This window comes from Rana temporaria, chromosome 2 (assembly GCF_905171775.1).
Source record: "Rana temporaria chromosome 2, aRanTem1.1, whole genome shotgun sequence".
Classification (NCBI taxonomy): domain Eukaryota; kingdom Metazoa; phylum Chordata; class Amphibia; order Anura; family Ranidae; genus Rana; species Rana temporaria.
The window spans coordinates 237039133-237055497 of NC_053490.1; the positions used below are offsets into that span (position 1 = coordinate 237039133).

Genomic DNA, 16365 nt, shown 5'->3' on the forward strand with positions numbered 1-16365 from the left:
ACACATCTTTTTGGGCAGAGAAGAGCATTTTCATTGTAGTCCAGGATTCGGGTATGCAAAAGATGCAAGATCTTCATGGCAGGGACAGGTTGAAAGTTTGGCTGAAAGCCTTGCTACCATCATCGGGTGTGAGTGAGCCATCCTCAGATTTCTACGGAGACTTCAACAGACTGGCCAGAGATGTAAAGATTTTCAAAAGAGCAAGTTTGCCAACGACTGTACAGACAGAAGCAGTTAATGTCTGCATGGAAACCAAACGTGAATATAATTGCAAGTGCCCATGTGTAGCCGCTAACCCACATATGCTAAACAATGCCCGTGGGCCAAATCAGGGCCTCCAGGTCATTTCATGTGGCCCTTGCACCTCTCCTGCAGCTCAGGCACTGCCTCATCTCTGCCCCCAACTTGTCTTAGCAGTAGAAAAAGGACAGAACTCCTTCACCAGATCCTGCGCTTCTCTGTGCAGCCATAGCACCCCCTTGTCCCTGCCTCCCTTAAGCCTTGTACACATGATTGAATTTTCAGACGGGAATTATGCGATGACAGCCTGTTGGCCGAAAATCCAACCGTTTGTACGCTCCATCAGACAATTGTTGTCAGATTTTCCCTGGACAAATGTTGGAAGGCAGGCTTATAAATTTTCAGCAGACAGTCTGTTGTCAGATTTTCCAACCGTGTGTACACAAGTCCGTAAGACAAAAGTACAAACACGCATGATTGGAAGCAATGCTCAAACACAATATTAGCAGAAGGTGCCCAAAGGGTGGCGCTAAAGAGCTGAAAAAACACGTAGTACTACGTCACTATGTTCGTGTGTGTTGGCCAACAATTGTGTTCCGTTTGTATGCAAAACAAGTTCCTGGCAAACGCCCTTCGAACAAAAGGGAAGTTTCTGCATCCCAGCCCTGCCCCCAGCTTCTCACAGCAGTAGCACAAAGGGTGTGCACTGTGATGTAAGAGAGGGTGGAGGCTTCTTGACTTCTGATGGATGGGGGGGGGGCTCTTGATATTTGATGAAAGGGTGTGGGGTACGGTGCTCTGGACTTCTGCTTATAATTATGAGCATAATACAATTCTATGCCAGTTGAAAAGGAGGGATGCACACCAATGGTATAATTCATAATCCATAAGAAACTTTATTGGAGACTACTCAAAACACCATGGCAGTCTCCAATAAAGTTTCTTGTGGATAGTACCAGCAGTGTGCGATCCTCCTTTTCAGACTTTCATTATCTGCTACAGGAGTGTAAGCGGGCCCTGTGCCGGTCTGCTTGATTGAAGGCTGTCAATCAAATAGGAACGCCCAGTCCCGCAGCCCATACCCGGAAGCGGCGGGAGAACATCTATCTCAAAAAAGGTAAGTACTGCATTGATTTTAATCAAAACACCCGATTCTGCTTCCCGTAATTTGGTCCAATCTACTGTTAAAAATTGATATTTTGGGTGAACCTCCACTTTAAGGCAGAACTTGACTTTCTTAGTCAACATTGGACTATCGTTATTCCTCATTCTGCTAGCATTAGTAAATATGCATGTTTTATAATTTTTTTACACATTTCTTCAGTTACTTCCTGGTTTCTGGCCCAAGCAAAGGATGTCATGCATCCCAGTACACCCTCCTGCCTGCTTGCCTGAGCTAAGGGCAAATGGACTCCAGGAAGTAAATTCTACATGAATAGCCTGCCCTTACGCAAGATGGCCATGGACAGAAATGCTAGGGGGCGTTTCTCAAAAGTGATTTCTAAGCAAAATAATGCATGGAGACATGGATTAATAGGGGAGTTTTCTTTAATTAATAAAAATGATTTAAAATAGCGTTTTTGGTTTGAGGTGCTCAGATGCAGTGCAGTTCCTCGAAGTACTAAAATAATTCTTGGCAGCCTAGTTCAGGCTCCCCCCCACCTTCCCAACCAGAGCACCTGTTCTGTGTTTAAAATATAAATGAGAAGGCTGCGTTGGGCTCGATTCACACCTATGCATGTTGCTTTTTAGCAGTGCTTGCTGCGTTTTTCGACACATTTTCTTTTTTAGCCGGCAAAAAAAATTGCGGCAAAATCGCGGTAATTGCGTTTTATTTTGGATGCGGGTCTATTGAATTCTATTACATGCAAAACGCTGCTTTTTGTGGGAAAAAAAGTCCCGGACCCTTATCAAAAAAGCGAAGGCACAAAAAAGCATTGATGTGAACATGTTCCATGGAAACCATGTTAAAAAATGTCCCTGCATTTCTGCAAAATGCATCAAAAGCCGCATTAGTGTGAATGGAGCCTTAGCGGAGGGTTTCTATCAACTTTGAAGATGGCTTGCTCCAAGGTGACAGCAGAGGTCAATGACAACAGGCAGGTTATCGCAGAAGAGACATGCAATGTCTCCTCTCATAAAATACATCTACCTGCCTGCTCAGTTTTTTGCATCATGTAAACTGAGCTGCATATGCACTGCAGCTTATAGCGCCGGCCCGACGCCACACAACAACATTTCAACAATATCATATTGCAAAAGTGCACTACCTTGTCAGATAATCAGAAATTTTGGGGTTCTTCAACAGATCCATAAGAAGGTCGGCAGAATACACCCTTGTTAGCGTCCCATCACCATTCACAAGAATGTTAAAAATTAACTGAAATGTCTGATGTATATTCCTGGAATGAAAAAGCTATAAAACACATTTCCATAATAAGTACATACTAGCTTTCATCTCATCTACAAATCTGTTTAAGATGCTCTATGTTTGTATAGGGAAAGTACTCTATCTGTACATTTGCTTATAAAAAAGGTATAAATTAAACATTAGTAGCTCAAACCTAAAACATGGAAAAGGTGCCTGACCTTGCTACGACAGCTGTCTGCAATGAGCACATACTTAGCAGCACTCACTTCACAGCAGTGATTGAAGTTCAAGAGCATAAAAACTGACATGCTCTTCTGCAATCAGCAGCAGCTAATCTGTAAATCATTTGGATGACAATTTACAGAACAGTTGCTGCATGGAAAGCAGAATATGTACATTACATACATACTTAAACCTAACCATTTATGGGTCAAGAACGTTGGTTTGATAACTTAGAACAAAATCCTTGTATTTTCAAAAACGTATAAATGCAGTATATAAATTCGTACAAGTTTATCATAATTAGGCTATAAAATGTAAAAAAAAAACATGGAAGCCACCAGCTACAAAATGTAGCTGCTGCCTTTTATTAAAAGGACACTTACCTGTTCAGGTATCCAGCATCATCCTCATCCTCGGGTTCTCAGCACAGGCACGTTTACTTCGCAAGCCAACTGTGACCCCTTGCAGCATCACGACTGCTTCCCACTACGCATTCGTGAGCCGGGCTGTGCTTTTGAGTATCCTTGCAGCCTCCTGGGATGTGTCCCAGAAGGCTGCAGGCAAAGAGAGGGGGGCCAAATTTTTACTTGGAACGCCTGATCACAGCGAACACCTATCAAAACTAGGTAAATGCCCCCCGCCCCCCCCCAAAAAAGTATACCGTTTCCCCAAAAATAAGACCTACCCTGAAAATAAGACCTAGTTAAAAATGCTTGTAAAATCCTACAATCCACTCCATTACAGTAGTTTATAATGTACAATGTGTGTGTTTCTGTAATATAAATGCGGGGAAGAGAGCTCCGGTGGGTAACAGAAGTGCAGAGCGGCGCTATAACAAATGTATTTGGCACAATTATATTACAGAAAAGCACACATTGTACATTATATAATACTGTAATAGAGTGGATTATACGATTTTATAAGCATTTTAACTCAGTTCACACTGGGGATTCCTGTCAGGCAGGGAGGGAGAGGGGGAGAGAAGACTGCACATTACATGGTAAGACCTACCCCGAAAATAAGCCCTACTGTGTCTTTTGTTGGCATAATTAATATAAGACCCGGGCTTATTTTCGGGGAAATGCGGTATATCAAACAGTGCCAGAAGATGGGGGCAGAAAAGTGGAACATCCCCTTTTGGGTGAAAATCCACTGTAAGGTTTCCTTATAAAACAGAAAAGCATCAAGCACATTTAAATCCAGCCCTGGTCCAATATTGGATTTTTGACTTGGCAGTAAAATCTGCTCCCTGGAGTATAGTATAAAACTCTGGCTTCTTTAAATCATTACGATTTGTTACATGCATGGACCAAAAAAAAAAAAGGAAACATGGATCTGGACCTGTGAACAACTCCACATGGCATTAAATGCCAAAGTGAGCACCCACAGGGAGATCCAGTACAAAGCAGCATTACAGGCTAGCTCTGCATTTTCTACAAAGAGGGGTCTGGGTCTGGTCCCCCAAAACTCTGCCGGGGGAAGGCCACTGATCCAAAAGCTAAAAGAAGAAGCTACAGTAAAACCAAGTGATAAAATAATCACCTTGGAATAGAATTATCCAGAGAAAGAAAAACCTCCATACGAGATGGTACTAGCTAGCTGGGAGTGGAAGTTATATAGGGGGTTATACGAGGATGTTCCAGCAACCTTTTTCTTTATTTGCCATTGTCCAATCACCTCTAGGTAGCTACATATAACCCAGTTGTCATAATTTAAAGAAGCCTGTGTCCTGCACTACAAAATCAGAAAACAGTAGTTTTCTTATAAAAGGTGCCTAAAGAAAAAAATATATATTATAAAAAAAAAAAAAAACTCACCCCTTTCTCCAAAACCATCATGTAGTACTTCTGGTCTACAAGCTGCCCTGGCCCCACCCCCTGAGAGAGAATCAGTAGAGTTCCCTTCACAATGTACTGGCGCAGAAAAAAGGTGAAGTCATCATGTTAGCTTTTCCCTCTGCATCAGTAAGGACTGGCCAGCTCGGAAAGGAGGAGAGGACCCTGCAGTGTCAATTGACTATCCTGAAGACTTCAGAATAGGTATAAAACCCCAAAAGGTATTATGCCAATTTCTTTGGTAAAAAGTAACCCAAATCACTGTACATTTAATCTGTGTGAAAGTTATAGTCAACAATCAGAGGTATACATATATACACACACACACACATGAGATATATATATATATATATATATATATATATATATATATATATATATATATATATATATATATATATATATATATATATATATATATATATATATATATATATATATATATATATATATATATATATTACACACACACACACACACATACATATATACACATATATGAAAATCGATTATTCCCGATGTACTGACTGCCTATTTCTTGAGGCCCGAAAATACAAGGACAGTACAAATATCCCCTCAGGCCCCTTTCACACTAGGGCGGGAGGTGCACTGACGGTATAGCGGCGGTATTCGGCCGCTAGCACTGCTGTTTTAACCCCCGCTAGCGGTCAAAAAGGGTTAATACAGCCTGCAACGTACCTCGGCAGAGGACCATTGCTGCGGTTTCCCATTGCTTTCAATGGGAAGGAGCGGTAAACACATCGCTCCTTCACCGCTCCAAAAGATGCTGCTAGCAGGACTTTGAGCGGTCCCGCTAGCGCACAAGCCCTCGGGCTTTCACACCGAGACTGCAGGGCAGGAGTTTTTCCAGGTGGTATTTAAGCTCTATTTTTAGTGCTAAAATGCCTGAAAACTCCTCAGTGTGAAAGGGGTCTAAATTACACCTTTTTCGAAAGTAGACAGTCCAAGGTATTTACTGAGAGCGAGTTTTTTGAAGTTGTAATTTTTTTGAAAAATGGGAAAAAAATTAAAATAATGTCATTTTTCCACAAAGTTATTTCTCACACACTGCATGGACATACTTATAATTATGCCCCAAAAAACTTTTTTTTGATCACTGAAATAAGCAAAATCGGTACAACAATCTCCCCTGCTGAGCTGTTGTATTCTGACAGGGGGACGTCTCCCCGCCAGAACACTCTGGGAGTCAATCTTCTGCTTGTTTTCCAGCATGCTTCTGTTGGACCGGCTGGCGCACACACACACACACATGCCGAATTCCGGTTCAATAAAAAAAAGGCCAATGTCTCCCAACATTCGGCCCGTGTGTTCGGGGCTTTAGTGCTCTTAATTGAGACAAGTACACACTATAGAGAAATATGCTTTGTTCATATTTCATATCCAAGGTTTACAATCACGTTAACCTGTAGCACCATTTCCATGTATGAACAGTTATGTATGGATTACCTTGCCGTGCTGGGACTTTGTGGCAGGGTTAACACTTAACAGTGTTCCTTTTTTATTATGACAATAAGACAATAAAATATTTTGCATCTTTCCTTTTGTATTTACATATACCCCTTTATGACTATTCCAATTAGGAGGCATTTGACCTATTTACAAGGAATACAAAAAAAAAAAACACAGAAGAGCAGAGTCTCAAGGATGGGAGCACCTCACCTTTTCGCCAACTTCTTCATTTAGCGTTAAACTTGCCAGTACTGAAAGCGCGAATACGACCACAGTAAGACTACTGTGGGCCAAGAAGCTGATTAATTTACGATAGAAGGCCTTGATATTATTCTGTAGGGGGGTAAACAAATTCATTATAAGGATGCTCAATTTGCATTTCAACAATAATAAAACCTTAAAATGTATGAAAAACAGACATACAAGCAACTGGTAAAAATGCTTTCCAGAGATAAAAGTGTACAAAGTCTAGGAGCAGTCTGCAGAAACAAAAATGTAACGATTTACAGCACTGTGCCTTTTAAAATGAGCCAGAGACTTTCAGCAGTGCAGATATTTGAATTTACAGGAAAATAAGCTTTGTACATTTCTACAATCTGCATTTTCTTTACAGCAATCACTTACTAACATTATGGGACCGATTTACAAAACTGGAGTAACACGACATACAATATACCCCTCAAGGCATCTTAAACCATTCATCTTTATTTATTCAAGGCATACCAAGACTTTACACTACTCTAAATAGGGCCCCTTAACCACTTGCTGACGGCCGTACGACTTTGTACGGCCTCAGCGCGGCTCCCAATTTCTAACAGGCCGTGTTTTTACGGCCTCTCCTTAATACACGTTCCCCGCGCGCGCTCCCGAGCGCGCGGCGGGGAACTTCTGTACTGGCCGTGTCCCTTGGACACAGCCAGTCACAGATCGCCGTGAACGGCCAATCGGAGCGGCCGTTTCCTAGGCGATCTGTGCGGCCAATGAGAGATGATCTCATATGTTTACATATGAGATCATCTCTCATTCCCGGCTCTCGCAGACAGCGGTGCTGTCAGGGGAGAGAGGAGACGGATCTGTGTCTCTTGTACATAGAGACATAGATCGGTCACCCCCCCAGTCACCCCCCCTCCCCCACAGTTAGAACACTAATTAGGGTACACATTTAACCCCTTCCTCACCCCCTAGTGTTAACCCTTCCCTGCCAGTCACATTTATACAGTAATTAGTGCATATTTATAGCACTGATTGCAGTATAAATGTGAAGGGCGCCAAAAATGTGTCAAAAGTGTCCGATGTGTCCGCCATAACGGCGCAGTCCCAATAAAAATCGCAGATCGCCGCCATTTCTAGTAAAAAAAAAGCTTTTATACAGTAATTAGTGCATATTTATAGCACTGATTGCAGTATAAATGTGAATGGCGCCAAAAATGTGTCAAAAGTGTCCGATGTGTCCGCCATAACGGCGCAGTCCCAATAAAAATCGCAGATCGCCGCCATTTCTAGTAAAAAAAAAAATTTATACAGTAATTAGTGCATATTTATAGCACTGATTGCAGTATAAATGTGAATGGCGCCAAAAATGTGTCAAAAGTGTCCGATGTGTCCGCCATAACGTCGCAGTCCCAATAAAAATCGCAGATCGCCGCCATTTCTAGTAAAAAAAAAAAAAAAAAATAATAATAATTCTGTCCCTTATTTTGTAGGCGCTATAACTTTTGCGCAAACCAGTCGCTTATTGCGATTTTTTTTTTTTTTACTAAAAATATGTAGAATACGTATCGGCCTAGACTGAGGATAAAAAAAAAAACGTAAAAAAAAAAAATTGAGCTATTTATTATAGCAACAAAGTAAAAATATTTTTTTTCAAAATTGTCGCTCTATTTTTGTTTATAGCGCAAAAAATAAAAACCGCAGAGGTGATCAAATACCACCAAAAGAAAGCTCTATTTGTGGGGAAAAAAGGACGTTAATTTTGTTTGGGAGCCACGTCGCACGACCGCGCAATTGTCAGTTAAAGCGACGCAGTGCCGAATCGCAAAAAGTCCTCTGGTCAGGAAGGGGTTTAAGTGCCCAGTAAGGAAGTGGTTAAATGATCAACGGATTTTTGTTGCACTGATTTAGATCCCATGAAAGTATTGAAGACAAAATATCGGAATTTTGGCACCTTCATGAAAACTATCCTGATATTGAAATGGGTTGGGATGCCTTTAAAAGAATGTCTACACGGGGTGTTCATTTCAAAAATCTCTTGATGAATTGAGACACAGATGGTGCGTCAGAGGGAAGGCGATTTTATTGTACATCCTTACGATTCTGTCTGAGAGGCTCAGGCTGTCCGTTCAAGATACTGTAATAAAGCTCAATGACTCTTTGGCAGACCAGAAGAGATTATTTTCCAAACTGCAATACTAGGAGGGTGAAAGAACGGTTCGCCTTTTAGCCAAGATTGTTCAAACTTATTATTCCTCCACCACCATAGGTGACTTGCGCATCTCTGGGGATAACCAGGTCAACTCCCCCGATTTAATCATGGCAGACTTGGCAGCTTTTTACTCTGACTTCTACCAATCCAATTAGCACTAAATGCTTCACTCCCTTCATGAGTACTTGAACAGTATCAAGTTGCCATAGCTCTGTGACTTCAATAGGGCTTTCACACTGCTAGCCGCATCTTTGGATCGGAGAAGGAGCGGTTTGTGTATACCGCTCGTTCACCGCTCCCGCCCATTGAAATCAATGGGACAGCACGGCTATACCGCCAGCAATGCGCCTCTGCAGAGTTTTTAACCCTTTCTCGGCCAAATGGGCCACAAAATTAGCGGAAAAGCGCAGCTAAAAAAAATAGCGTGCTTTAACGCCACAAACTTCCCGCCCCAGTGTGAAAGGGGCCTTATATGCCCTACTCAAGTTGGAGGAACGCCAGTTGGCAACCAGCTCTTTTAACTGCAAGGTTCCAGGTGCAGGCGGCCTCCTGATTATACAGACAATATGCAGACTGTAACTTGCCATTATTTATTGCAAGTATTTAATAGCTCCCTGGACAAAAGCCATTTACTTCCTTCTATGACTAAGGCTATAATAATTCTCCTGTTAAATCCGGGAAAAGACCATCTAAATCCAGGTTGATATAGGCCCATCTCGCTTCTACAACGGGACATAACATTTTTGGCTAAAGCCCTTTCCAATAGGCTTAATAAGGTTATAAGATATGACTGTTTATCTGAACCAATCATAATTTATGCCCCATAAAAGGACTACAGCAATTAACTTGCAAAGATCGTTTCTTAATATCCGATCCCCAGCGAACAACATGGGGCATAGGGCCCTGCTGTCAGTTGATGCTGCCAAGGTTTTCAATAGCATTGAATGGCAATACTTATGAGCAACACTAGCTAAATGTGTTTTTGGAGAGACATTCATGTCCTGGCTAAAACTTCTATATCATAGCTCACAGGCAGTTATCAGAGAGGCCGAGACACTTTTTTTTTTCACCCTTTGCCGAGTAGGGGGACCCATCAGGGATGCCCCCAGTCCCTGTTATTGTTTGACCTAGGCATTGAACCATTGGCTGCCACAATAAAATCTGCCCCGAATATACATGGCTTTCAATATGGCGAGATACAAGATAAAATTATGCTTGACACTAATGATACTATGCTATTGCTAGGAGGTACCACCACCTTCTTAGATGCAGCCATGGCCACCATAGCAGAATTTAAGAAATACGCAAGACTACTTATAAACTGGTTCAAATCAACCTTAAAGTTACTAGACGAGGATCCTTCTCAGTATGTGTCATGCCAGATACCTAACACACAGTCTTTTAAGTACCTCGGTATTCAGATCACACCAATGATTAAATCAAATAACCCCTATATATTAATAGGATTATATATATTATTATTATAATACAGGATTTATATAGCGCCAACAGTTTGTGCAGTGCTTTACAACATCAGGGAAGACAGTACAGTTACAATACAATTCAATACAGGAGGGATCAGAGGGCCCTGCTCGTTAGAGCTTACAATCTAGAAGGGACGGTCAAGTGGGTAGGATAGGCTATATATATATATATATATATTTTTTTTTTTAAAGGTATATATGACCCACACGTTCCTATATCTGCAAGCAAACTGCAATGCAACAGAATTTAGTCACTAAAGGTCTGAAAATGAAGATCCTCTTACCAAAGATTTTATGTACGACTGCACAGAAAGATTGTGCCGACAAAGGTTTGCCAAAAGGCCAAGACAAGGCATGGTTAGCTCATCTTCCGGTGACTGACTAGAAGATATATATAAAAAAAAAAAAAACACACACACGCATTAAACACACAAATTAAGTGTAGCTTGAAAATAGTTTTTTTTTAGATGCAGAACTTCACTTTAAGTCCCTTAGTTAAAAACTGTAATGTATTCCAAAGCAAAAACATATACAACAGAAAGAGAAGACTCCTGGAAATAGAGCCACCTGTAAGTTTAAATAAAAGAAACCAAAGCACCAAAAAGGAAAGAAAAACAGATGATAATAAGGAATGTAAAGTGTAAATCAATTAAATGAAAAAAAAATGGGAAAACCGCGCTATATGTCATGTTATATATAAACCACATTGTGTTATGGCGAGCTGAAAGAAAAGGGTCGCTGAAAACATTCCCCAAAAACTGCTTGTGCTAAAAGATTTTAGAGTCCCATATAAAGTGCTTGTGCTCAAGAAAACGGTGGAGGATTCTGTACTTCTTAAGTGCTCAGACAGGGTGCCCCCACATAGATGTAAACTCACCCCTTAGAGTGGACCAACTGTCGCTAGTATGGTCAAACGCATTTGTAGGGCAGCCCCTGTAGATTTTCTCTAGACTGGCGTTTCCTGGGATAAATGCCTTTTAAATGGATGGATGCAATAAGAAAAGTTTTATCGCGCAGTAACGTTTAAAAATGTATTCCATAAATAAAATAATATTCAACTCACATGCAAGGGTGCCTGTATCCTGGCACCCGGTGTGAACAGTTAAAATTATCCATGAAATCTGCCCATTAAGTATGATGGACCGCTGCCGCGGTTGTGGCTCGATTTCCAGGATGGATGTCTGGGCGAAAGTGTGTCGCGATGACACAAATTAACTGATGCGTTTCAATCAAATTGGCCAGCAGGAAGTTGTATTTCCGCCATTTTGGTTAAGGGCATATATACCCTTACTTTGAACCATGTGCTTAGATCGGTCCAATCATGTTACTTTACCTGCTATATACTCAGGAGTGCTCACAGTCTACTTCTTGGCATATTTATTTTGACAGATACATTAATGTATTTAAATTTGAAGGATTAAACCCGATCTATAAAATAGTAAATCTATAAAGCATGAACTAAATCCGCGATTGGCGCCATTACATAGACTTTAAATGGAGAAAGTAAGACAGAGGTCCACAAGACCTTTAGTGGTAGAAGTGAGTGTAGACAACGCTCTTGGATAATATGAACTAAATGTCCTAGTGGTCAAAAATTGTTTACTAGATATATTAAACCGCCCTGTGGCCCCCTTAGTGGTCCAGTATATTAAACCACCCTGCGGCCCCCTAGTGGTCCAGTGTGGCAACTTTCCAGAGTGCAATATTATTAGAAAACCAGGAATAGAGGAAAAAAACTGGGAAATGTTATATATGAAAAAAGGGAAATTAGTAATTGGCGATGAAACAATTGAGATCTAGCTCCATGTTTAACCCTGATGGCGTAAAAGTCTGGAGCTCAAAAATCCACCTTGATTCATTTTGAGATATTTGTTTTATCATATTCTCACACCTCCAATGTCCATTTATGGTTTCAATAGCATAGGACAGTGCAGAGGGGTCACGACCGTGAACCAGGTTGAAATGATTTGAAACACTGTGCTTTGGGAAACCATTGTGTATATTGGCAATGTGTTCCCCAACTTGTATAGTCAGTGTTCGAGATGTACGTCCTACGTCACAAGTACATTCCAGGATGTAGGTCACATGTTTGGTGTTGCATGTGATAAACCTTTTAATAGAGTATTGTTTGTTGGTCTGGTTGGATTTAAAATGTATTAGTTTTCTAGGTGCTACATGAGTGTTCCTACAAGGTAGACACCTCCCACATCTATAGAAGCCCTTAAAAACAAAATATCTAAAAAATGTATTTTTGAGTTTCAGACTCTTACGCCATCAGGGTTAAACATTGAGCTAGATCTCAATTGTTTCATTACCAATTTCCCTTTTTTCATATACAGTATAACATTTCCCACTTTTTTCCCTCTATTTCTGGTTCTCTAATATTGCACTCTGTATAGTTGCCACACTGGACCACTAGGGGGCCACAGGGTGGTTTAATATACTGGACCACTAGGGGGCCACAGGGATGTTTAATATATCTAGTAAACATCCAATTTTTGACCACTAGGTGGTCCCCAAATCGACATTTAGTTCATATTATCCAAGAACGTTGTCTACACTGACTTCTACCACTAGAGGTCTCATGGACCTCTTTCTTACTTTCTCCATTAAAGTCTATGTAATAGCGCCAATCGCGGATTTAGTTCATGCTTTATAGATTTACTATTTTATAGATCGGGTTTAATCCTTCAAATTTGAATACATTAATGTGTTTGTCAAAATAAATATGCCAAGAAGTAGATTGTGAGTACCATGATTGGACAGATCCAAGCGCATGGTTCAAAGTAAGGGTATATATGCCCTTAACCAAAATTGCGGAAATAAAACTTCCTGATGAGGGCCAATTCGATAGGCTGAAAAAGCGTCAAAAATGATTTGCCTCATCACGACACACTTTCGCCCAGACATCCATCCTGGAAATTGAGCCACAACCGTGGCAGCAGTCAATCATCCTTTAAGGGCAGATTTCATGGATAATTTTACCTGTTCACACCAGGTGCCAGGATTCAGGCACCCTTGCATGCGAGTTGAATATTATGATTTTATTTATGAAATACATTTTTAAACGGTACTGTGCAATGAAGTTTTTCTTATTACATCCATCCATATGAGGAGCATTTATCCCAGGAAACACCAGGAAATCTACAGGGGCTGGCCCACAAACTCGTTTGACCATACTAGCGATAGTTGGTCCACTCTGAGGGGTGAGTTTACATCTATGTGGGGGCACCCTGTCTGAGCACTTAAGAAGTACGGAATCCTACGTTGTCTTGAGCACGAGCACTTTATCTGTAAGTTTAACAATGGATTTTCGTAATTAACTTTTGGACCATCACTTGAGAGGATTAGTGAATATTCACCAGATTATGGAGGGATAACAGCCGGAAAAAAAAAAAAATATATGTTTTCTTCCACAGGGCTAATCATGAGTACTGTATTGCAGATATGGTTTTTACCCAGGTATATGAACCTCTCAGAGTGAAATGAAATAAAACAAAGGCAGGAGACAAACTGCATAGAAAAGTCTATTCCATAGCTGGAAAAAAAATGTAAAAGGAGGAATTCACTTTCAGAACATGTTACATGGTCCACCCGCTTTTAGGGTGGAATACACAATATGTTCTAGCCCCTGCAGCTCTTAGGCCTCATTCACACTTCGGGCCGTTTGAATCCGTCTGTCACGGACCTGAACGGCCGCTCCATGCATCGCTATGGAGCGTCGGATGTCAGCGGAGACATGTCCGCTGACATCCGACCCGCTAAAAACAGACGTACGGGGGCCACGTCCCCACCCGTCCATGCGGATCGGATCGGGTAAGATCTGATGAAAACGGACATGCTGTCCGTTTTCATCAGATCGCTCCATAGGGAGACAGCGGTGCCCGACAAGCCCCTCTCCGCTCAGTGAGCAGAGAGGAGCTTGTCATCCGTCGGCTCAGCGGAGATCTGCGGACTGATCTCCCGCTGAGCTGACGGGAGCAGGCGGATTTCGTAGCAACGGAGTCCACCTGTGTGAATGAGGCCTTACCCACTCATCCCTTTCTCCCAGTGACAGTGGGCGGGGTTCTTCTTCTATCCACATGGCTGCATTATTCTGTTTCCTGTGAATGAATGCCCACAAGTTCTGTCAGCCATTGCATCTGATAATTTGTAGCAGTGGTCATTAATTCTGTCCTCAGGGCCCACTAACAGGCCAGCTTTTATGTATTACCTTGGGGAGATGCAGACTAGAATATTGCAATCACTGAGCAGCAAATTATATCACCTGTGATGTATTTCAGTTATCTTGCAAACCTGGCCTGTTAGTGGGCCCTGAGGACAGGGTTGAGGACCACTGGTTTGTAGTACTCAGACTACCAGGGCACTGGCAAATGCTCTGGTAGTCCATTGATTCTTCCTGCTCTCTAATAACTGTCTCCCCATACAAGGTACGAGCAGACAGCAATGCTGAGAGTCTGCAGGAGACTGAACCTGTGATCTCCTTATCATGGGTGCAATGCTCTGCAGGCTACAGAAAAATAAATGCACATTTTGTTTACCTGCAAAAATCTGCTTTTTATTTTTATTTTTTTTAAAAGGTGAACTTATCCTTTGAGTACATAGCACAAAATCACCTAACTGCCTCCAACTAACTAAGGAGTTGTAAAGTTTCAAGGTTTTTCACCTTAAAGCATTCTATGCATTAAGGTGAAAAACCTTCTGTGGTGCAGCTGCCCCCCCCAGAGCCTGCCCCTTTTTTCTGGGCGTGGATAACCAATCAAAAAAGCACTTCTCAATGTCACATCCGCCTCTTGCTGTGTAGAGCGGCGTGTACTAGTGTATAAGCAGGCTTCAGGTAGCGGGAGCGAGCTTGTCTAAGCCGACGATCAGCTGTTGAGGCTCGGAGATTTCCGTGGCCTCCTACTGCGCCGTCGAGGCAGGAACCATATCGATGGAGGAACCAGCCCGACAAGACACAGGCACCAGTGGCTGTCAGAGCACCCGAACAGCAGCTGCACCTGAATAGATGGAGTTGCTGATTGGCCATACATTTTTTGCCCGACTGCTAATTTTCAGTCAAAGGATGCTGTACAGGAGAAGACAAACAGGGCCACCCACAAATTTTATTTCAATCCACTTATTAGGAATGATCAGGGCTGCTTTTGAGCAAATTTTAGTATGCCACACTGACTGGTTAATTGTATTTACCTCCCACATTTTCACATCACCAGTAGATTGAGGTGGGGCAAAGGGGGGGGGGGAACCATGTCTGTGCATGCCCCTACCACAGACTTCTAAAACAGAGGCAGATACAATAGGTTAAAAACAAAAATACAGCATGGAAGAAACAAAGAACGCCAGATGCATATTTTCCCCATAAAAAAGGTGCCTAAAATGAATTGCTAAAAGTTTACTTACATTCTGTTCATCAAGAAGGATATTAGTTCCTCAATGTTGACACTTGCATGCAAAACTCTTATATCGTAGGTCAACCTTTGCAGCAGCTGAAGGCACTAAATAAAAGGATCACAATTCAGACAAATATAAGCAAGACAAATAAAGCCAGCCCAAAAGAGCCGTTATATGATATGGATATGATTGAATGTTGCTCTTACTTAGAAAAGCTTGCAGTATTAATACTTCAGGAAGAGTCAAGGCACATGGGGAGGGGCTCTCCCAACCTCCACTAGCGAGTCCCCCTTTTGCTTTTCAGATGCTGTTTTATGCCCTGTATGTTAAACTTTACCTGCCTGTCTTGGCTATATAAACAAAGAAAAACAAAAAAACACAAGACAATACACGACTAATTTGAGTTAATGTAAACCCAATTCATGAAATTTGAGCTGGGCACATATAACTGCAGTGTTTTGTTATCTCTCTTCTCTCTCCTTAAAGCGGGGGTTCACCCTATCGACGGGAAAAAAAAAAATTTTTTTTTTCTTTTACCTTAAAATCAGGCATTGTAGCGCGAGCTACAGTATGCCTGTCCCGAATTTTTTACCCCCGTACTCACCTTGTAGTCGTCCATCGAAGATACCGGGGAATGGGCGTGCCTATGGAGACGGAGGATGATTGACGGCCGGCTCTGGCGCGTCACGCTTCTCCGGAAATAGCCGAAATAGGCTTGGTCTTCACGACGCGTGCGCATAGCCTGTGCGCAGGCGCCGTGAAGAGCCGAGACCTACTCCGGCTGTCTTCGGGGAGAGTGACGTGCCAGGGCCGGCCGTCAATCATCCTCCCTCTCCATAGGCACGCCCATTCCCCGCGGGAGCCGAAATCTACGATGGACGACTACAAGGTGAGTACGGGGTTAAAAAAATCGGGACAGGCATACTGTAG

General features: G+C 42.0%; 1 protein-coding gene across 1 annotated transcript in view; it reads right to left on the reverse strand.

The window, feature by feature from the left end:
• Nucleotides 1-16365, reverse strand: part of CIP2A (cellular inhibitor of PP2A) — a 70731-nt gene that overhangs the window by 42530 nt on the left and 11836 nt on the right. Inside the window, exons 4-7 of the mRNA XM_040336647.1 lie at nt 15445-15539; nt 10329-10425; nt 6349-6471; nt 2511-2656 (exon numbers count right to left, since the gene is read on the reverse strand). Coding sequence (XP_040192581.1) covers nt 2511-2656; nt 6349-6471; nt 10329-10425; nt 15445-15539 — 461 coding nt within the window. The remainder of the gene's footprint in view (nt 1-2510; nt 2657-6348; nt 6472-10328; nt 10426-15444; nt 15540-16365) is intronic.